The sequence below is a fragment of the Pyrus communis genome, chromosome 1 (genome assembly GCF_963583255.1).
Source record: "Pyrus communis chromosome 1, drPyrComm1.1, whole genome shotgun sequence".
Taxonomy (NCBI): Eukaryota; Viridiplantae; Streptophyta; class Magnoliopsida; order Rosales; family Rosaceae; genus Pyrus; species Pyrus communis.
The window spans coordinates 28030601-28055276 of record NC_084803.1 but is presented as its reverse complement, the minus strand read 5'-3'; the positions used below and the strand labels follow the sequence as shown (position 1 = coordinate 28055276).

At 37.8% G+C, this 24676-nt stretch overlaps 2 protein-coding genes across 2 annotated transcripts; both read right to left on the bottom strand.

The window, feature by feature from the left end:
• Nucleotides 1-7120: 7120 nt before the first annotated feature.
• On the bottom strand, nucleotides 7121-9202 carry LOC137746311 (fibrillin protein 5 homolog). Its single transcript, XM_068486390.1, has 6 exons — nucleotides 8717-9202; nucleotides 8478-8600; nucleotides 7989-8087; nucleotides 7823-7867; nucleotides 7655-7728; nucleotides 7121-7541 (listed from the first exon to the last, which is right to left on the bottom strand). The coding sequence occupies exons 1-6, from the start codon at nucleotides 9065-9067 to the stop codon at nucleotides 7457-7459; spliced, it is 777 nt and encodes a 258-aa protein (XP_068342491.1). The 5' UTR covers nucleotides 9068-9202; the 3' UTR covers nucleotides 7121-7456.
• Nucleotides 9203-16981: 7779 nt separating this feature from the next.
• LOC137716945 (protein BOLA2-like) lies at nucleotides 16982-19005 on the bottom strand. Its single transcript, XM_068456288.1, has 3 exons — nucleotides 18871-19005; nucleotides 17473-17495; nucleotides 16982-17374 (listed from the first exon to the last, which is right to left on the bottom strand). Exons 1-3 carry the CDS (start codon nucleotides 18931-18933, stop codon nucleotides 17179-17181), a joined length of 282 nt encoding a protein of 93 aa, XP_068312389.1. The 5' UTR covers nucleotides 18934-19005; the 3' UTR covers nucleotides 16982-17178.
• Between the last annotated feature and the right edge of the window lie 5671 nt (nucleotides 19006-24676).

The window sequence follows — 24676 nt, the reverse complement described above, 5'->3', positions numbered from 1 at the left end:
ATAATATTCTGCTTATCGTGTATCGTGTTACCCACGTGTATACCCGAATCAACCCTTTATCTTAACAGTTGGTTATCGGGTTACCTGATAACAACCCGATTCGTTATCGTGTCGACCCGAACACCTGTTAATTTCATGTCGTGTCGTGTCGGGTTATCGGATCGTGTCAGGAATTACCAGGCCTAATTGCAATGAAGACTCAAAAGTAGTAGCACTGTCAACAATTTCAGAGATGGTGCTCTCAGCCTTGGATGCTTTGAGGACAGTGACTTGTCCCATGTGATCCACTTTAATTCCCTTTTTAATGGTGGTTCTAAATGCATCCTTCTTGATAGCTGCTAAACGTTCATGCCCTATATTTTCAATCACATTAATGGCAAAGCAAGAATGAACATCATTAGGATACTTAATAGATTCATAAACATTAAAATTAATCATATCGCCATCAAACTCTATAGTTAACGCTCCCTTGGACACATCAATCTTGGTTTGGGCTGTTTTCATGAAAGATCTTCCAAGTAAGATTGGCGATGGCATAGAGTAGGTTGAATCATCTATCTCAAGAACATAAAAATCTGCTGGAAAAATCAAATGGTCTACCTACACCAAAACATCTTCCAAAACTCATTTCAGATATGCATTAGATCGATCAGCCAATTGAATAATGACACCATCATTTTTAAGCTCTCCTAGATTCATAGATGCATAAACAGAACATGGCATGACATTAATGGAAGCACCTAAATCTAGCATAGGATGTTCAAACCTTGTATTACCAATAACACAGGGGATAGTAAAACTACCTGGATCTTTGCATTTGGGTGGTAGCTTTCTTTGCAAAACTGCAGAGACATTTTCACTTACATGTACCACCTCCTTTTCCAGAATCCGTTTCTTTGTTGTACAAAGCTTCTTCAAAAACTTAGCATACTTCGGAACTTGCTTTATTGTATCAAGAAGTGGGATATTGACTTGTACCTTCCTGAAGGGTTCCAAGATGTCTTTTTCATTCTCTTCTTTCTTTGATTGCATAAACCTGCGAGGAAAAGGCACATTTGGTGGAATAGGATTAGAAGGAGTTGAATTCGAACCAACATTTCCTAATTTGGGAGGTATAAGAGCCTTAGAATGTTGCAGCAAGGATTGTTCTTCCCTTGTTGTGGCCTTGTCCAACTCTTCTTCTTCGAGCAGCAGTTGTTCGTCATTTTTTTAGCTTTGTTTGGACGTTTTTGGATTGGTTCCAATCTCTTTGCCACTTCTCAAGGTAATAGCCTTAGTAGTTTCAAAACCTTCCTTTGGATTTACAATGGTTTAACTAGGAAGCTTTCCTTGTTCTCTAAATTGTCCCATGAATTCTGCCATTTGCCCCATTTGATTCTTCATTTCGCCCATCTCTTTGCTTGATCTTGTAAACCCTGAGTCAAAGAAATTAGTGTTTGAAAAATTTTATCATAATCCAATGACGAACCTAAATTTGGTTGGGATTGTTGTGGGGGAGGCTGTATAGGTCTTGAATAGAACTCATCAGATGGCTGCCAATATCCTTCTTGTTGAACTTGTTGAGGTTCCCTTTACATAAAATTTGAATGATCACTTCCACCTAGATTGTAAGTGTTGGAAAACAAGTTGTTCCTTGATTGATTATGGCCAAGATAACCCTAAGCATTGATATTATCCCAACCTACATTTTCAATTAATTGAGGATGTTGATTACTTTGATATCCTTGCCTATAGGACACACCAAATGTACCAACTCTTTGCATTCGGGACCTTTCAATATACTATGACATAAGAGAAGTAAGATTCTCCATTTGAGCTTGAAGATTAGCAATTGCCATGTCTTACTTCTCTAGTACCTAAAATCAAAGAAATGAAACTAAATCAAATATCAAAACTAAAACAAAAAAAACAAAGTGATTAGCAATTTTACTAATCCCCGGCAATGGCACCAAAATTTGATGTGGTATAAACTAACACACAAATTAAACCCTATATATTTTTCAATCGTAGTATGAGTAAGTAGGGATCGTTCTGAGCCGGGGATTAGGAGGGATGCTAATCAACAAAAATTAAACTTAAAAACTGAAAACTAAGCTAGACTAACACAAAATAAAAACTGAGGGTGATTTTTGGACGAATTTTAACAAAAATAAAGTAAATTGCAGCAAATGAATTATGTCTTGTACGAGATATAGGTGAAAGGCTAGTTAGAGGATTGTTCTCCACACATGAAACATGTGCATACAAATCGATTTCCAGTTATTATTTCTATAAACCATGAATGACAATGCCCCAAATTAACTATGAATTGCACAAATTAACTCTCAGATTTTCCTAGGTTCATTGAATTGGACTCAGCTACGCAACCAAATTATTCTTCTCAAGTTCCCTAACTATGAAAAGCAAGATAAAGATACATCCCAAAGATCATTAAGTTATGTGAAAATCATAAGCATTGACGAAGCATTCGTAACTATGAAAAGCATGATACTCCTGCCAAGAATTTACTTAACTCAATCATGACTAGTGACTTTTACTATTTGTAAATATAATTTCATAACAATTAGGTGAAATTCCCTTATATTTTAGCATCAAATCCCTGCATGCAAACTAAGTATGCATCCTTAATAAGCATACAAGAATAAATTCTCTATAAAACAGATAAGTAAATCGCATTCATGTTTTATGAAACAATAACTGGATGTAATCAATTTATATAAAATATATGATCATGGCTTTGAATTCACCTCTAGCTAAAAAGAAATTTAGTTACTCATGTTCATCATAATTGAAAAGCAATCTAAAATAAACATTGAAACTAAATAAGGGTAGAAAGAACTCTGGAAATCTCCAATGGTTGAATGGCAGGTTGTGGCACAATCTCCCCCCCCCCTGATATTTGCGGCACAACTTGTTTATATAGGGCAAAGGTCATGACTGGATCCAAGGAGAAAAAGGATTAGGGTGTTTGAATGGATTATGACTCCTAGAATCAAATGGGAAGTATTTAGAATAGGATAAAGACTCTTTTTGCAACTAGAAATAAGATGAGATAATGTTGGATAAGGTTATATAAGATAAAATAAGATTGGATAAGATGAAATAAGTTTGGATAAGGTTGGATAAGATAATGTTCCTCTCTAATTAGGATTCCTCTTTCTTGTGTAATTCCTTGTCTTCCAAGCCTCAACTTTAATTTCTCCAGATTTTAGCACATGTCTAGCACCATTGAAACACCAAAAACGTCCAGCCCATATGCTCTCCACGCATGTTATCCAATCCAAGTCCAAAACTGCTTCAAATTACTCTAATTAGCGATTTATTGTCATCTTTACCAATTGGACCCACAATAATATGAAAATAACTTAAATTACGATAATAAATGGAAATTAACTAAGTAAATGCAAAGAAATAAGATAACAAAGTCGCATAAATATGTTCTTATCAATATGCCACGCATCCTTGGAGCACCAAATTGTACCACAATATCCATCCATTCTACTACTGGTACGAGATGAAAAGAGATGTGGCAGAGTATGTGCGGAGATGTATTATTTGCCAACAAGTGAAGGCAAACAGACAGAAACCTGAAGGGCTAATGCAGAATCTCCCTATACCAGCATGGAAATGAGAAGACATCACTATGGATTTCATGTATGGGTTGCCGAGGACACAGTCGAGGTTTGATGTGGATCAACTCACCAAGACTGCTCATTTCTTACCTGTTCGACAAACGTACACACTAGAGAAGTTGGCAAAGTTGTTCATCGATAACATTGTTAAACTTTATAGTGTACCTGTCACTATTGTTTCGGACAGAGATCCAAGGTTCACTTCCAGGTTTTGGAAAAAATTAAATGACACCATGGATACTCAGTTGTTGTACAGCACTGCCTATCATCCACAGACCGATGGTTAATCGAAGAGGACGATTCAGACCTTGGAGGATATGTTGAGAGTGTATGTTCTTCAGTGGAAAGGTAGTTGGGATTGCTATTTTCCTCTGATCAAGTTTGCTTACAACAACAATTACCACTCCAGTATCGACATGGCACCATTTGAGGCACTATATAGGAAAGTGTGTTGGACACTGTTATGTTGGATGGAGGTCTATGAATAGGTGTTAGTAGGGCCAGAAATTGTTGACACCACTAATACTAACATCCAATTGATAAAGAGGAATTTGAAGGCAGCTCCAGATCAACAGAAAAGCATTGCGGACTGACATTCCAGGGATTCTGAGTATAAGGTTAGTGACTTTGTCTTCTTGAAGTTGTTGCCCTGGAAAAGTGTGGTTCGATTTGGTAAGCGAGGGAAATTGAGCCCTTGATATGTTGGTCCCTATTAGATTATGTAGAGAATTGGTGTGGTTGCTTATAGATTGGAGCTACCACTAGAGTTTTCTCAGATTCACAACGTATTGCACGTTTCTATGCTACAGAAGTATGTGCCAAACCCCTCTCATGTCATACAGCCGGAACCATTAGAGGTGCACCAGAATGCAAGTTATGTTGAGGCACCAGTGGCAATCGTCGATCGACAGGAGAAGACTCTGAGGAATATGGTCATCCCGTTGGTAAAAGTACTGTGGAGAAACCATACCGCTGAGGAAGCAACATGGGAAACGGAGGAATTGATGAAGAGCCAGTATCCATATTTATTTAATTGAGATTGTAATTTTGGGGACAAAATTCTTTTAAGGGGGGTAGATTGTGAAACCCCCCACCCCTAAAATTAAGTGTAATTTCATAAATTTTAAATAAAAATAATGAAATTACCTTTTTGTCCCTAACCTTACCCAATCTGGATCCCTTATTTTTGGATTCCTTCTCTAGTTCTCCTCATCTCCCTGACTGCTACGTGGCAAACCCTCACCTTATCTCTCATTCTTTCTCTTCTCCTCCAGCACTCTCCCTCTCACTCTCACAAAACCCTCTCTCCCTCTCCCCGATTACACCCAACCACTCACACACCCAAGTTGACAAACGAACGGTGACGACGGTGTCACCACCACCACCACCGGTGTCAACCCTCTTCCTCCCTCATCTTTGTGAAGCATGGGATACCCAGAGTGCACCCAAAACTTCTCCAGTGAGCCATGGTGTTCGAGCTCAAAGTCCGGCCGATTCCGACCATTTCACGGCGAATCGAATGTGAGAAACGCTACCTCTTATCTCTATTGTCATTTTAATTGGTAGATCGTAGGTTAAATCGTCAAATCGTCGTCGACCGGAGCTCGAGAGGCTCCAGCCTTCGTTCCCGACGAGAGCCAGGTTGATCGACCCACACTCGAAGCCCAAGCCCTTTAGCCTAGAGCTTTGGGTCGGGCCTTCAAACCTAAGCCCATTAGAAACCCAAAACCCTTTAAACCCTAGCCCAGCCTATTGAACTGGTTTAACGATTGACCCAGACCCGTTAACCCGGTCTGACCCGTTGACTTGGTTAACGATGACCGTTAACCTGTCAACATTGACTTTTTGTTGACTTTTTCAGGTTTCGGTCGGAACCCCTCCTAGGCTAATTTCAACATCCTGGATCTGTTTTTCACATTCATTTTTTGAAATTCAATCGTTTGAGTGTAGTTTTATTAATTAGACCCTTTATGTGCTTAGGTACATTTATTAGCAGCCATTCCGTCATTCCTATAGTTTTATACGCATGTTTTACTTGTTCTCAGCATATGCATTCATTAAATGACTTGAGTCATGTCCCCCGGACATCGGGATCGAGGCGTGTCAAGATCACTTGAAAGTGATACCGGCATCGTACAAAGTACATAGGTCTAAGTAGGAAAAGTGAGTACCTAACAAACATGTTGAGATCTGAATTTATAATTTTCCACTCAAAAGAAAAATTGTAAAAATTTAAGCACGATAACTTGTCGAAAATTACTTATGGGCATCATATTGCAACAACAATTCAAGGGCGCGTACTCATATGGAAACTAAGTTCCCACTCATGGCCCAAGTAGCAAGCGACACCAAGTAAGAAGTGTAGATCAATTAGCTCATAGTCATAAGACAATGTCAGAAAGTCTACTAATCGAAAGCAAAACCGACACGAAAAACTTCTCACGCTCATTGGCAACATGCCTTGCAAGATGAACTTGAGGCCCTTGCGTCCACAAATACCTGGATTATCGCTCCCCTTCGTCTGAACAAGTGGCCTATTAACTGCAAATGGATCTACAAGATTAAGCAATGATTCGATTATTCAATTGAGCGTTATAAGGCTCAGCTTGTGGCTAAGGGCTTTCGACAAACTGAGGGGATCGACTACCATGACACTTCTCCCTTACGGCCATGTTGATCATTGTGCGTTGCCACCTTGTCATTACAACTGCTTGCAATCAGTCTCTCAATCAACTGGACACCAAGATGAATTTTCGTCATGTTGGCCTCGGAGAAGAAATTTACGTAATGCCTCTTCCTCGTCCTCAGCTTATTACGCTTTTTTCACATGTAGGGGAGGTAAATCTTGTACAACCTTGCTGGTTTATGTAGGAGAGGTAAATCTTTCCCAATATAGGCGATTGGTAGGTCGTTTGATATATCTTACACCACTCGACCCAACATCACATATACGGTACATTTTCTCAATATAATCATGTATGAGCCTCGTAGAGCTCATATGGAGACATCTTTTCAAGTACTTTGGTATCTAAATGCTCGATAACAAGGCATATTATTTCTAATTGAGAACAAATTAAAACCAAGTGCTTGTTGCAATGATCTGCAAATCCGGCGGGCTGCCCCATTACTTGAAGATCCACTGCCTGAATTGTGTGTTTGGAAATGCAATGGTTTCATGGAGAACAAAGAGATAAAAATCCATCTCACTTTCCTCGACAGAAGCCAAGTACAGGACGATGACTGGTGCATTCTGTGAACTCACTTGGCTACGGTCCTACAGAGTTTGTTGCGTGATTTACAATTACCACATGCGGAGTCCTCACTGCAAGGTTAGAGTTCTTGATATTCACTCTCCCAACTTAAGGGGGAGGACTAGAAATATTTCACGACTACAACCCGAATTTCGATAGTTGTACACTCTGTACTTGATTTTGCTTTTTGATTTTTTTTTCTTCATTCCATGTAGCTGAATTGTAGGAAGCTCTATGTATAACGTCGAACGATCAATATCAATGAAATCATTCTCGGGAAATATATTCCATACATGCCTAAGTTTACAGATATGTTACTGAAGTAGTACGTTCCTCATCATGATAGCACATATATGTATGTATATGCCTGCTTTTATCTTGATTGTATCTTTGGATTTTGAAAGAAGAAGATGCTCAGCCGTAGATATTTGCAGCTGTATGAGTTGCAAAATTACAATTTACAGAATGACAAGAGCTACTGTAATGAATGAGTATTACGGCTATGGTGAATGTAACCCTCCAAAAATGATCCTTCAGACGGTAAGTTTATAATGATGACCCGAGTCTTGATGCTTAAAGCGAACTTTCATGTGATCTCTCTAATATGAAGATGTTGCCTTTATCATCCCTCCCTATTCTCAGGGTATCATCAACATATCTGAAGAAATTGAATTAAAGAAAAAATATAGTCTCTACCGTTTGAAAATCAGAAAATCTCAAGCGTGCACAGAGGAGATTACTACTACGTCAAAGTAGTAACTATTAGGATACGTGATCTCAAGCCATCCTTCTGGGTTGAAGATCCCAAGCAGAATATCATAATTTTTTCGGAACACGTTCATTAACTATAAGCATCAAAACGAGCAAACACGGATTAGAAACCCAAAAATGCTGATACAAAATAATCTGATATGCCTGCTACAAAACAATGTAAGATACCTGACTCGGAGTGATCGTGGAGTTGTCATAGTTGATGTCAACTCTCTGTAAGATTTCAAATCAGAAAAGCTTTAAGAACATGATTTGATTTGTATGTTGTAATCAAAATTAGAAAGTTGGAGTCGGATTAAATAAAAGAATACAAGTTAAGGTGAGCAAAATTAACTGAATTGGATGCTTTCTTGAAGGAGGCCTCAATTGTCAGCCGTCCATTAAACAGATTCAATCCTCTCACGTCGAACTTGATCACATTAACTGCTTTACCCTCCGTTTTGGCATATCAGCAAGCGCGCAATTGCAGAATACAAACCAAATCAGCATACACTTGATAAAAAGATGTTGCAATACTCATAATGGCAAACCAAGTTGACCTCACAGTTATGATCTCTCCCAATAAAGAAAACAATCATGACATGTTTACTTATCCGGGATGCGCATTTGAATTATTCTAAAATGCTTGGTAATTACTGCAAAGCAAAACGTAAAAACAACTTTCTTTAGTTTTCAAATTTTGGCATTCAAAATAGCTATAAACGAGTATTTAGTTAAAATAAAAAAATAAAAAAAAAAGAAGACGAAATAGTTTTCAAACCGGCCCTTAGTTTGTGAGTGTACCTAAACTCTTGAATGTGACCGTACTCTATGTGGCGTGTACCTTAGCAATGTTAATATTCTGGAAGAAATCACCCAAGGAGATGAAGTCCCTCAATCCCAGCTTTGTTCGTTTTGAACCTAAAATGGTAATTGTGCTGTACACAAGTTTCCAGCATCCACCCACCTTCCAATTAAACAAACAAATCAAAACTAAATAAATAAATCAATGGGTTTACATATGAACACACAACCTTTAACCAGTTAGTAATTTAATGCAGAACTAAACACTATGTTTGGTACCTTTTGTAGATTAAGAAGAGGATCTGGAGTAGGATTCCGAGACTCGAGCTGGTTGACGAGAGCTTCAATCTGAGATTTCTTCGCAGACGGGACTCCGAAAATGCCTCTATTGATTCCTTCGATTGCTTCCAGAAGCTGTGTCTTAATAACCTCATCATCCCCAACGTCCAAGCTGGAGCTGGAACTTTCTTCTGCTACTGATCTCACTGTGCAAGTGTGTCGCCATAACCCAACAAATCTCGTGCTTTGATGTGCGGTCGAGACCAAACAGCGAGCAGGTGCCGCCACGTTTTTGGGTCTCAGTCTAGGCACTGGCGGAAATGGAATTGCATGGACAAGCACGGTGGCCATGAATCTTCCAATGACTCGACGGCACGAGAGATGTTCACTGCTTGCTAGTAATCCCCAAGCTCATGGTCCATGCCAGTGAGAGGGATGGGGGAAAGCTTGGCTCCTCTTAAGTCTTCTGCTGCTGTGTGCTGAAAGCTTTTAGGCTGTCCTTGTTTGTTTGTTTGTTTTTAGCATGTGTTTGTGGATACTTTACTTTTTTTCTAATAGTATGTGTTTGACATAAATGTTGATCGGTGAGAGGATAGGTTTGCATACATCATATGACATATGTGGTTCAGAACTTGAGAGATCAGAGGAAGTCCTATTTTTTATTTTATTTTTTTTTTTGGACAAAATACATTTTACAATCTCAATTTTAGATCACATACAAACTCATATCTCATCTTTTAAACATTACAATGCAAAATTATGAATTCGTTGCCCTGTCAAACTTACGTTACTCAATCCATCAAATTGGTTGTTAAGTTATGACGTGGTAAATGGAGGATCCATATTTTTGCTGACATGTCAGTCAATTGTGTTGTGTAGGCAAAAACTAAATTATAAATTAATTTAAAAAGGAAATAATTTTTTATGGCAAAAGATTAAATAAAAAAGAGTGGGCCACTCCCTCTTCAATTCACCAAATTCACCGTCTTCCTTAACCTATCCTTCATTCTCGTCAAAGAGAGATTTTTCAGTGTAATCGGCACACGAGATAGTACATCATGTGCTACTATACAAATGGTGAAATATGTATGTTAATAAATTAATAATTTAAAAAATAAAATTTTTCACCACTTACATAAAAACATGTAGTGTACTACTCGTGTTCTCGTCACAATAAAAAATGTATCCTCATCGACATCTGATAGGAGCATATTCATGCGACTTAAATGGCTTGTTCTCGTGCATTTACGTTATGTTTCTCTAGTTATTTTAGTCCTTTATGCTTCTTTTGTGTGTTTTCAGGTTCTAAGGGCAAGGTATGCAAAAGGATGCCTTTTGGAGCCTTGTGGAGCAAATTAGAGATTGGAATGGATATCATATGCTTGGAGCCAAGAGGATGGACGAAATTAAAGACTTGAAGTAGGAAGTTAAATCCTAAAAGACCTCATGTTTAAGCATCATTGAAGACTCCTACGCATTTTAGAACACAAAAACAACATTCCTTGCAACCTTAGGACATTGTCGTGTGTTTCCTTGTGTCTCCCTTCCTTGCCATGCAAGGAAGGGCTTTGTTCCCTATTTTAAACACTTAAAGCATTCACTTATCATATCATTCACTTATCACTCACCACATATCATTCATTTATCACTTAACATATCATTCATTTATCACTTATCACTTCCACTCACTTATCACTTATCAAACCATTCACTTATCACTTTCATTCACTTATCACTTATCATACTCATAATCATCTACACATTTCAACCATTTAAACATATGCATTTCAACTCACATGCACACCCACCTCTTTCCACCTAATCCACATGCATTCACACACATGCACATCATTCATTCTTCTTCCTAGCCGTGCATCCCCTTAGCCATTTCCAACCACATTCTTCCACTTCCCACTTCATCATTACACCACCTAATCTACATGCATTCTTTATTCACTCTTCATCATTGCATTTATTCTCCAAACACTTTCATTAATTAACACACACTTTACACATTCAAACACTAGCCAAAGCCGTACCTTCCCTTCACAATTTCAGCTTTCCTCCTTGCAATTCCACATGCATTCACTTCATCATTACACCACCACTCATTCTTTAAATCCACATGCACATTTAATCATTCATTCAAACACAACCCTTGTGCCATGTTTCCCCCTTTGTTCCCACCCATCACATGCATCATCATCAAACAAACACTCAATGCCGTGCACTCCCACTTCATCATTCCAGCTTTCCAACTTAATTCACATGCACAAATCCATCCATGCCGTGGGTTCCCTTTGCTCCCCTTGTGCAATTCCAGTTTTCACATGTGTCCTAGCTGTTTTTCCATCATTCCTCCACACAAATGCTTAAACAAACAGCCATATGTTCCCTCCACTACTCCTATAAATACCCTAGCATTCATTCATTCATTCATAATCTCATTCACAACACAACACCCCTCAAACACTTCCATTCTTCCCTTAGCCGTGAGTCCCCCTTCTCTTATAATCCAAACACCAATCCTCTTCCACTTCCATCACTCCTCACTTCATTCCACACTTCACATAATCCCCAAAGCTCACCTTAGACCTTGTGCCACAACAACGAGGAAGAGAAGAGTGCCTAAACGTTCATACAATTCAAGTGTGAGTTGTTGGAATGTTTAGGTGTTTCTTTGATTTCAATGTTTGAATTAAATTTTCTTTGTTTTGTAATGGAAGAGAAGAGTGCCTAAACGTTCATACAATTCAAGTGTGAGTTGTTGGAATGTTTAGTTGTTTCTTTGATTTCAAGGTTATGAGGAACTAAACCCCCTTTAGCTAGGGGGTGATTCGAAACTATGTTTATATTTGCAATATGAATTGATTACTTTTGGTTGGAATTTCATAAGTTGTGGATTCAATTCGTTTAACTGTTTGATTGATAACTTATTTATGTATGTTCATTGAGATTGCAAACTTAATTTTCATGCATGAATATGACGCTAGAATATAAGTGAGTTTCACCTAATCGTTATGAACTTATATTCACAAGTAGTGGAGGTTGCTTATAAACAATCGCGTTAAACGAATTCTTGGCATGAGTTTCATGCGTATTCCATAGTAACGAATGCCTCGTCAACACTTATAATTTTCATTGAACTTAATGATCTTTGCTGAATGTCTCTATCATGCGTATTCCATAGTTAGGGACTTTGATTAAGAATAATTTGGTTGTAATGCGTATTCCATTCAATCCAACGAATTTAGGGAAATCTGAAAGTTAATCTAAGCGGACCTAATTAACTTGGAGCATTGAGTTTCACAACTTATCGAAAGACCAACTGAGAATCAATATTGTATGCAAGTGTAACATGTGTGGAGAAGAACCCCTTGGCTATTCCATCATCCATATTTTCATCACATTCATATTTACATTTTGCCTTTAATTATATTCTGTCCATTTAATTTAATATCGTCCAAACACATTTCCCCCATATTTCGTTGAGTCTTAATTATTCGTATTTGTTTTATTTTTGTATCTTTAAGCTTTTGGAGTCATAAACAGTTTCAAATTCGTCTAAATCAAGTTCTAGTTTCTATTTGAGTCAGTTTGATTGTTTTAAGCAGTTTGAGCCTTTCAAAGCTATTCTGAGTCATAGTAGTCTTGTTAAGAGTCTTTACATTTAGTTTTTGTGTTTTCAAGTTAATTCAAAATAGATTAGCACCCCTAGTTAATCCCCGGTTAGAACGATCCGTACTTACATCATTACTACAATTGTCACAAATAGGGTTTAGTTTGTGTGCGTATAAATTATCGCATCAACATCCCCATCTCTGTCTCCGACCTCACGACTGGCCCCCACCCCCTTCAATTTCTCTAATTTCATAACTGAGCTCAACGATGTCGTTTTCCTACAACCAGTTTAAATCCTTCATTGTCGACGCCTTTAAGTGCCTTTACTGTCACATCCGGACCCGGGCCCTCACCACATTCCGGGCTCGACTTCACCGTAGCACGATATTGTCTGCTTTGGGCCCCTACCACACCCTCACAGTTTTGTTTCTAGGAACCCACACCAGCACACCTTGATTTCGGTCGGGGTGTGTCAATTACACATAGCAATGATATTTACCACTTACAAAAACACAATCAACTATATTTACACAAATTTCAAACTCCCAATTTACCCAAAAAAAAAAACCATAAATTTGATCAAATTTCGCATACAATTCACAAACCTAATTTGAACAGACGCATTTGTTAAAGAGAGAAAGTTAAGAGAAAGGGGAGGGCTTACTTCCATTTTGGCTGGTGCTAAAATTGGCCCAGTTACCGAGCTCAATTTGCAAGCTACTGTGGCACATGAAGTTCTCGAATCGGACTCTCTGAACAATGCCTGACTCGAAAAGCTTGCGAGGCCGAATATAAGGTTGCCCATGACTGGTTGGGTCAGAGTACAATGACGTCCTTGCAAAGAGTAGAGACAAAACCCACACAAATGGCAAAAGGAGGATTTGAGGAGGGGATGAGGGTGAAGATGACGGTGGGGAAGAGAAGGCCTTTCTGAATGTAGTGGCGGGAAAGCATGGGGAGGTCAGAGATAGGTCGAGAATGATGGTGGATTTGGTGAATTGCAGGAGGTGGATTTCATCAAATGCCTAGAGTGGAAATTTTTGCTAAATTGCCGTGTCAACCGAATTGCTAACTACGCCATACCGATTTTGTGCCAAATTTTTTTTTATCAATCTGTAATGGTACGGTATTGTACCGTACCGAAATTTCAAGGTACAGTATTGATAATGGCTACTATCACCACTGTATCACCGTACCGTATCAAATATATAATACAATATATAATTTATAAATTATATAACACATATTTATAATATTTCAATAATTTGAAAATAAACGCCTACTTATATTAGCATTGTTGTTGGTGACTTTAATCTCTTGAGTTAGGGGAAATCAAATACAAAAGAGTTCTCAATTCTTTCACAAATAGCCAAGGATATCTTTGCAATCCCTACTTCTACCATTGCTAGTGAAAATGCATTTAGCTTAGGGAGAAGGGTTGTGGACCCTTTTAGGGCATCCTTGACTCCTAAAATGATAGAGGCACTAGTGTGTACTAGTGATTGACTTAGGGCAAATGAAGTAAACTTCTACAAGAAACCAACAAAAGATATGCTTCAATTTTGCAAGGAAATGGAATAAGTGGAAACTAGTAAGATATGCTTTAATTTTTTTAGTAAATTTGTTATTAAATGGTTTTCAACTTTAATTCTTCTTGCTACAAATATGTTTTCTTTGTTTGTAATGTAGGTTTGATACAAGCTCAATCTTCTACATGTTCAATGCCTCCTCCAAAAGCCTTGACATCTCAGGCTTGAAATTTTACTTTTTGAAGTTTAGTTCCAATTTGCATTTGGTTTGAAACTTTAACTTCTATTTGGATTGTTAACTTTTATTTGTTTTGGTTCGTAACTTTTATTTATATTCTAAGCTTAATTTTCATCATGAATCTTGATGCATCATTTGAATTATTGTGTGTGCGAATTATGAATGATGAATAATAGATGAATTTAGATTACAACGTATGAGATAAAGGTACAAAAAAAAAGTTTTGCCCTTGAATAGGTTAAAAAAAAACAAAAATAGATTTTGTCCCAAAACAAAGTGGCAATTACCATTGCCATACCATACCAACCGAACTATTTGGTAATACCGAACTTCAGTATACTGAAAGTTTGGTACAGTAATGGTAATAGATTTTACCAAACCGAAAGTTTGGTACGATAATTGGTCAAGGGTTTTAGTACGGTAACCGTACCAAACCCACCCCTATACATGCCTTGTAAATAAGTAAATGCGCCTAGCATGTGTGTCGCATTGATTGAGCTTAGCAGCATACATGCATGTGATATGTGTTGTATTGGTCGGCTTTGCATGAATCTGTACTGACATATATGGTGTGTTTGTTGAGAGTTAAATTCCACATTGGAGAATGAATGGACCTTGCTTGTACTTATGAGTAATTGGGTTATTCCCCATACTTCTAATTAGTTTTATGATGGAAGCTCAACTTGGTTCATGGTATCATACTAGGTTATGTCTCGGGTGAAGCCCAACGTAAGGGGACATGTTGAGATTATGAATCCCACATCGGGCAAAAAATGGACTTTGCATGTGCTTATAAGTAATTGGACTACTCTCCATATTGCCAATTGGTTTTATGGTGAAACTCAAGTGTGGGACCATGACACGTGGCACCTCGGGTGCCAAGAAGGACCGAAATGCCCATAAGACTCGACGATCAAGTGATAAGCTAAGAGACTTGACGTGGATCGAAACAGGTTACTCTTATAGGCATCTTAGTCAGATTGGTCTACTGGATTTCTGGACTACCTTAGTTAGGTTGAACTAGCCTTAATGTTCAGGCAAATCAAACGAGTTAGAATACCAAGCAAATTTAGACAACCATGGTTAGGCAAAAACCTATTAAAGATATTACTTGTCTCCCAAGGAAATCTTGATTCAAGTCAAATCAAGATATCTTGGAGATTAGGCAATGTAATCACGATTCTAGGATGATTGGGTATCTTATCCTAGGTTTTCTCCTAAATATTCTCCTAATTTAATTGGAATCATTTTCCCTACAAGGACTCTCAAGATCTTTATAAATACCTTAACCTAGGAATTTATCTCACTAAGTCTTTGATGATCCAAGACTCTGATTCTCTTCATCTTCTCCATATGACTACTATACACATATTCTCTCATGCCTAATAAAGACTCATCTCTCATACATCGCCGTCTATGCATAGACACATCCATGGAGAACTCATCTCTTAATGTCCTGCCTTAAGCTATTCCTCAAGGATGGATCACGATGTATTGCAAATCACACCATTCTTTCTTAGAACTACATTTGTGGTTAAATTCTCCTTCCTGGAGATATGTAGGCAGTCTTATTCGGATTCAACCACACCTTTACCCCAATCAACCTCGTTCTTCCATTGCCAAAGATCATAGGCAACTCTAACTAGATTTCACCTTCATCCATGGATATGCACAAATTTGGTTCCAACATCAAGTTTCTTCAGTGTTTAACAGTAGTAGACATGTTTGCCATGCATGCATGTTGACCCTAAAAACTACACAACCTATATGGTGTGCAGGTCGAAGTAAATAAGGAGCTAACTACATCCTTTGGTGGTTGATTGCTGATCAAGTGTGCCAATTCGCTACCGAGCTCGGTTGGATGAATGTTTTGAATGTAATGGATGTGGTAAAATGCGATTCTGACCCTTGAATCGAGTGTTTTTGATTGAGGAATAAACATTCTCGACTTTGGGTTTTATAACCTGAAGACAAGCTAGGTTATGTAACTCATCGCAAACCTCTGGATCTTGTGCACCAAGTTTTGCAACCTCGACTATATTGGTAAGTACATAGATCCGCCCAACTAGTATCAAACTATAGAGACACAGATATTTAAAAGAAATGAGTGTCTTTATTGTAAAAGTGGTTCGACTATTGATATACCGAAATCTAAATGTGGCTTAGGAGTATCTAATAAAAACACCCCACTTTCACGAGAAGGCTAATAAAGTGGCCTCATTTTGCATCATTTTGTGAGAAAATCAAAGACTATTTGCCAATGAGACTTGAGGTAGTTAACGAGCTAGACTTAAGAAACTCACTATTTAACCGAGTAGTCGAGGCTCCTAAGCAGACTGATTCTACAACTCCAACGATGTCTAACCAAACTATTGCTTTGGCTGGTTGCCTCCGAAAACCTCGTCTAACCAGGCAATAGTCGTATGTCTAATGTCAACCCAAATTTGTCTAACTAGACTGTATTCGTGCTAACAATTAGTAAAGCAGTTAGTATTTTTCTCAAAAGGTGAAGGGTTCTCATAGAGCATTGATTTGTGTGTTGAGTTGAAGGTCCTCTTTACGTTGCAAATCCTCTTGCAGTGATAATTTATGGACTAAATCAACAGTTCACCCAAAATATAATAATTATCAAGGGGCCTTGAAGTTCTCTAATAACAAGCATTTCATATAGAATTAACGGCAAATCTTAAGCCTTCGTTGCATCATAACCTTGCATCAAGCATGAACCATATCTGTGTGCACCGTGTAGTCGGTGAATTGATCATTGTCAATTCATCGGAATCGGTTACTGACATGGTCAAGTAATCGGTTCCGGCCAAATATAGCTGGGCTTGACCATGTCCAGTCCAAGTTTGTCCAACACTAACAAGAAAAAAAAAAGCAAACCAAAAAAAGATAAAGTACATGACAAAGCATCCACACTAGCATACAAACTGGTAGAATAATTACCAACTTATTCTCACACCGCATAGAATTTGGGACGGTAAAAAAGAAAATTTCATCTAATTTTCCAGCACACTCGAAATATATTCTTACCAGCTACAATATAAACTTGAAACCTTTGGAAATATTGTTCACGGGGCGGGTTTAGATACTTGAGACTCCTGCTGTTGTTTCCACTGCTCTGGTGTCAGAGCTTTCTTTATCGAGAGCGCATGAATCTCCTTCATCTCCTCTTCTAACGAGGAATTTACCAGCCGATGCCTCTCCAGCAACCTCTTTCCTTCAAACTGCTCTGATACTATCTCAATAGCAAAGCTAGCACCACATCTGACAACCACGGACATTAAATTAAATATAAAGATGAGGGAGAAAATAAGCACTCAGAAATTTCATAAATTAAATGGGAATTGCACGAAGTAACTTACCCTCCAGATGTATCAATTACTTCCTGAAACACAAAAGTTCAAAAATAAATTAGAAACAAGAAATGACAGAGTCACAAAGCATTTGGACAGAATTAAAAAAAAAAAAAAAAAAAAAAAAAAAAACAAATGATTGCAATGCAAGTTTTTCCACAAAATCTTTTACAATAAAAAGCATAAGCCATGAAAGATGAAAAAATAATAACAGCAATCAGTTCTAAAGGACAGGATAAAGCACAGATTTCTCTATTTTTACTCCACTTTTTAACTTTTACAACTAGCAAACTGAAAATCTTAATTCAAGTGGTTGTTCTGCAGACCCGATTCCAGTGAGCATGCCAAAGTAGCTTAACCGCTCGCAGTAATCCCTTTCAGTAAATAAAGCCTTGGATCATATGTTTCCAAAAGCACCACACTGGCACTAGCATTCACCAATTTGATTGTCACCACCAAAATGTTGGAAAGAGAAATAATGGTCTGGTCAAACAAAGATGTTAAGAACTGAAAAATCTAAGGGTTGCAAATTAATAGGGGCAAAGCATCCGTGGGAGGAACTTAAAAGCAACACACTGGCAGTAGCATTCACTAATTCGATTCTGCTTTGTTCAGTGGCTCATCTGTGTAGCATCATTATCTAAATGGAATGTCTGAATGGGAGAAATTTGACATGGCAAGGAAGATATAAAACTATAAGAGTAGTTTTGCTGAGTTTATGCTGCAGCAAAGAAAATTGAAACTATACTACAAGGCCAAAGAGTGGCTGTTGACCTACGTTAATCAATCGACTTTATAAAAAAATTCCATGTTTTCTTACTTAGCAGCAATTAAAATAAAGCAAATACAATCAAAAGCTTGAAATGTCTTTAAAATTTAAGTAGGATTGGTGATGCACCAAACTTGTAACCTTGTAGGGTCTCTTATGTTTATAAATTAATAAACGGAAGAGCAAATCAGACAAGCAACTATTACAGGTAAAATATGTTAGCCAATATAAGCCACTTCCACACTGCATCTTACTTGACCAAATCTAGATTCATTTTATCAAAGCCTACGTAGTTTAGCGCAACAATTACAGGACTTGTTGGGTGTCAACCGTGGATCAAGTTTGTACATACATTTAGATGCCTAGCACTACCCTTGATCAGATTGACCTCTTAAGATATCTTAACCGTAAATCAATGTCGTGCAGCTTCAACCATTGGAGCACAATTCGAACCAATGTAAAACTGTTTAACATGTTTAAAATTCAATTACTATAAGATAATGGACCTACATAAAACCCTAGATTACCACAACACAAGTCCAATCCCTCGCTAAAGAATATTAAAGAATCTAAAGTGAAGTGCTAATTGAAGTTCGCCTAATTAAAAACTAATCTAAAGAGAACAGAGAGAAGCTTACGAGATGTGCAGGGTTCAGTTTTGACGTCAGTGAAGACTTCACTTGCTCCTTGGTCACTCCCATCTCTTTCTCTTTCTCTTTCGCTCTCTCTCTCTCTCCCCCTCCCTCTCCCTCCCTCCTAAGTTTTCTTTCGTTCACAACTCTCCGACTGAAGCGGCTTAAATCGGAGATTCTGCTTGGACGGACTGAATTTAAGGCCCACTGTGGAGCCCACACCCTAGTGTCTCTTTTTCACGCTTGACCGCTACCAGGCACGGATACGGAAGCGAGAACGGGTGTTCGGGTCTAGTCAAGTTTAACATCGTTGCCTTCATTCTTCTCGTTGAAAATTACGGAAACTAATGAAAAATATTTGAAAATTTTACGTTTTAATGATAAAAATAAAATAAAAGATAAAATAAATAGTACCATGATTAATTTTTTAGTGTAAAAATATGATTTTTTGTTAAAGTGAACAGTACCATGAGCTTTTCGTTAAAGTTTCTTTTAAAATTAGGGTTGATTCCGGTCGGGATCTCGAACCGAAACCTAAAGCTCAAATCGCAAACCAATAATTTTTAGGATGGAATTTTACAACCCGAAACCAAACTGAATTTTTGGGATTCCTAAATTTCAGGATGCCCGAAAGTTTTTTAGGATTCGGATTGGTTCAGGATTGTGCCTTCAAGCCCCTTTATTTATTTATTTGGTAGTTCAAGCCCAAATTGTTGGGCTTTTTAAATTTTTTGGATTTTGGAAAGAATAAAAGATGTCCATCTGTTTGTGATAGATCGGATTACAACTACATACTACAATTTTTAAGTTTCGTGGAGCCCAAATTAATTAACCTCATTAGTCATTCCATCTCCAAGCTTCTGTAATCCAATACCCCTTTTTTCAGCCCCTAGAATCATAACCAATTTTGACGGTGCCACTGGTGGCCCCACCAAAAGCATCCCTCCTACAACTGTAACTCTTTTGCATCTTGAATCCCTAACCTGCAAGAAAAATAGAGTCCTCTCCCTCCACTCTTCAAACCTTCACTGGGTTTTTTGAATGTTTGCAAACATGCCCAAATCCAAAAACCTAGAAACCCCCATAAACCCTAAACCCAGAAAACCCCAGAAACCCCAAACACAAAAAATACCCAGCCATTAGTTTTACGAAAACCCCAAATCACTACTTTTTGAAGAAAAAAAAACACAGAATACCCAAAAATACAAAATCCATACCTTTAGGGTGTGTTTGATTGTGTGTGGTTTTCTTGTGACTTAGTGCCCAATTGGAGTTAAGCGGATGGAGGAGGAATTGAGAGAGATGAGCAGATTCGAAGAGAGTGCTGCGGAGTGTTGAAGTCTGGAGAGATTGAGAATGAATGTGAGAGGAAGATGTCTGGGTTCCAACCTAATTTACAATGGACGGTTGAGATTATATCTCAATCAATCCAAGCATCTAATGGTCCAAGTAATTAGTAAATTATAAATTATAAATAAATAAATGTAATATATCAGTTCAGTTCGGATTCCCGAATCATTACAAAGAGAAGACCAAATCGCATACCAAAATTTTCAAGACCGATTTGATTTCGAGTACCGAACGTTTATGGATGTTCAGTTCGGGCATTTTTTGGGTTTGGTTTAGGGACGGGATCGGGATTGTTCGGGATTTTTGGGTTTTTTTTCCACTCCTATTGAAAATAGTATGGACTCCAAATATATGTATTATCGAGAGAGGATATGCTTTGACAAAAAAAAGAAGAAGAAGAGAGGATATGCAGTTATCAATACCGGTTTTAAGTATGGTTGGTTTGGATCGAGATTCTGAACCGATCCCTTTTGGGATGGGATTTCGAAGACCGATCCAGGACCGAAATTTCGGTATGCCCACAATATTTTCTATATTTCGGGATGGATTGAGATTGGATTTGTTCAATACCCATAAGTTAATTTGCTCACTTGTGAGTGAATATAAAAGTGAAGTTATAGCTTTAACCTCATTAGGGGTTTCTTTGAGGCAAAGAGTGATACACTTTCTCTTTTTTCTTCTAAGGAGGTTGGCCATCTAGGACGAATTGCACTAACATTCAATTCTCCTAGATCATCTGTCACGCCCCGAATCCTAAGTCTGTAATAAAAATTCAAACCCGAATCCGAAACACGAGTTAAAAACTAAATAATTAAAAGGAAATTGAAACGGGTTGGAAAATAAATTTCCTCTTATAAAATAACTCATGATTCTTAAACAAATCAAGAACTCTTTACAATTCTACAGTTAATGGATAAATAAACATTCTATTCTCACATCTAATTAATCTCATCCTGCCTACCCTCTTGAATGTCTAGTTCGTAAACTTGCACAACAATAGAGGGGTGAGCTTTAACAGCTCAGTGGGGATATAACCTTACCACAGTAAATTGACAATATTAAATTAAGTGTCATACCGTACATTTTACCACTGCAGCGGTGGTTTGAATATTCTATTATGCAAACTAACTCCCATAAGATATCCCAAGTTCATAAACCGCTTTTGTTAGTCATCTTATCTAGTTCATTGATCTCCAGCCCAAATCACCCACATCGACAATTTATCTCTCCAATATCCTATTCTAATGTGCACGAATAGATTCAACTACATAAAAAATCCTTTCCAATTACCCTAATTTCCAGACCAGTCTCAACACTTAAGTTCCAACCACATCAACATGAATGATGCACAAATAATATCATTACATCTTTTATATGCATCACAATATATTCCCAACAAATAGCATTCTAACAATAATTCCATAACTAATAACAAGTAAACACTTAACCAAAGCAATTAGCCAATTAAAATGAAGATCCACGCTACTACCGGAATAGCTAAGCTCTACGTACTTATCCACATCACTACTGAAAGAGCTAAATTCCACATACTTGAGGAAGCTCCTCAATCTCTCATAACACCATATATTTCTTCTACTCTCCTTTATTTTCTATTCTCTCTCTATATATATGTGTGTAGGTATGCATACAAGTATAAACATTCACGTGAGCTGCAGAGCATGCATTGCATGCTAACTCTTCTTGGAAAACAAATGGAGATGATCTCCTATTTATAGCAATAGGAGGCCGCTACAAACTACATGCCAACTAGTGTAGATTGACATCATATTGGTTCTGATCTAAACATGACCAATCAGATAAAGGCTTGGGCACTAAGCAAGTCACCTGCTGGATATTTTTATCTCCACTTTGGATAATAGTTTCTCTGATACAAACACGTCCTACTAATAAAACCATGAGTCACTTGCATCTCCTTTGCATGCATGTAAACTTACTGCCACCTCTAGTTTGTAGAAAGGTTGATTAACTTTTAGACTTCTACGTGTAAAGAAAGGCCACCTCCTGCTTATATTTGTGTAGCAATTTGACTACCTCATCTAATCACTTTCCACCTAGCATGCTCTACTAACATGACAAATGTCTGTGCTGGCATGTTGGTTAATCCCATGTGGCAAACTTAGCCACTCAGTGGCTGCCATGTGTCATCAATTCATTTGTCCAACTGTAAATTCTAATTTCATATGAACTTATGAAATGTATTTGTTGGAACACCCATTTTCCCACATCGGCCAAGAGGGAAGAGAGAAAATACTTTAAGTAGAATTACCTCACTCTAATTAACATTAAGGCTTTTGTAATAAAACCCCACATATGAGGATTGTGCAGATGGTTAAATGGGGACAGTATCGGTGTTGTTGGAGTGGGCCCTTGGCCCGTCGACCTAAAAAATTCTACATGGTGTCAGAGCCAAGGGACGGGCCAATACTGCCATGTGATTGGGTGGGTCCCCGTTTGGCCCCGCGCGATGGGTGAGTCCTGGCATGGCTCCACTTAGGCCAAAGATGCCACGTGATTGGGTGGGTCCCCGTTTGGCCTGGCATGATGGGTGAGCCCCGACTTGGCTCCACGTGGTTGCCGATGTGTGGATCTCCATGTGTGACCCACAAAATGGGGTCTCACGTGTGGGGGAGTGTTGGAACACCCATTGTCCCACATCGGTGATGCGATATTTTATACGAACACAAACTAAACCCTATTTGTGACAATTGTAGTAATGATGTAAGTAGGGATCGTTCTAACCGGGGATTAACTAGGGGTGCTAATCTATTTTGAATTGACTTGAAAACACAAAAACTAAATGTAAAGACTCTTAACAAAACTACTATGACTCAGAATAGCTTTGAAAGACTCAAACTGCTCAAAACAATCAAATTGACTCAAATAGAAACTAGAACTTGATTTAGACGAATTTGAAAGTGTTTATGACTCCAAAAGCTTAAAGATACAAAAATAAAACAAATACGAATGATTAAGACTCAACGAAATATGGGGGAAATGTGTTTGGACGATATTAAATTAAAAAGACAGAATATAATTAAAGACAAAATGTAAATATGAATGTGATGAAAATATGGATGATGGAATAGCCAAGGGGTTCTTCTCCACACATGTTACACTTGCATACAATATTGATTCTCAGTTGGTCTTTCGATAAGTTGTGAAACTCAATGCTCCAAGTTAATTAGGTCCGCTTAAATTAACTTTCAGATTTCCCTAAATTCGTTGGATTGAATGGAATACGCATTACAACCAAATTATTCTTAATCAAAGTCCCTAACTATGGAATACGCATGATAGAGACATTCAACAAAGATCATTAAGTTCAATGAAAATTATAAGTGTTGACGAGGCATTCGTTACTATGGAATACGCATGAAACTTATGCCAAGAATTCGTTTAACGCGATTGTTTATAAGCAACCTCCACTACTTGTGAATATAAGTTCATAACGATTAGGTGAAACTCACTTATATTCTAGCGTCATATTCATGCATGAAAATTAAGCTTGCAATCTCAATGAACATACATAAATAAGTTATCAATCAAACAGTTAAACGAATTGAATCCACAACTTATGAAATTCCAACCAAAAGTAATCAATTCATATTGCAAATATAAACATAGTTTCGAATCACCCCCTAGCTAAAGGGGGTTTAGTTCCTCATAACCTTGAAATCAAAGAAACAACTAAACATTCCAACAACTCAAATTTGAATTGTATGAACGTTTAGGCACTCTTATCTTCCATTCGTCATACGTACAAAACAAAGAGAATTAAATTATAACTTTGAAATCAAAGAAACACCCAAACATTCCAACAACTCAAACTTGAATTGTATGAACGTTTAGGCACTCTTCTCTTCCTCTTCGTTGTGGCACAAGGTCTAAGGAGATGTTAAGGGCTTTAGGTGTATGTGGAATGGAGTAGGGAGTGGTTGGAGATGGAAGAATGAAGAGAAAATATGCAGAAAATGAAGGGATATGCACGGCAAGAATGGGTTTGTTGCTTGGTGTTTGTAACTGAAAATGTGTATGGAAGAGTGAATGCATTTTGAGGAGTGTTGGATGCTTATTTATAGGTGAATGAAGGAAGGAAAGAGGGAATATTGCAGCTAGGAGGGAATGAATGATTATGGGTGCATGTGATTGGAATAATGAAGGGGGAATGTATGTAATAAAATAGCTAGGAAAAGTTGTGGAAAGCTGGAAATAGGAGTGGGAACTCACGGCAAAAAGGATTTCAGGATGCATGTGTGTGTAGGCCACGGCATGGTTGAATGATTATATGTGTTAAATGATTTAAAGGGTGCATGTGTTGATTTGTGGTGTAATGATGAAGTGGGAAGGTGGAAATGCAAAGGGGAAATGCTGAAATGAAAGGGAAGTGCTCGGCAAAGGAAAGTGAATGTAGATGGGTGCATGTGTTGGTGGTTTTTGCATG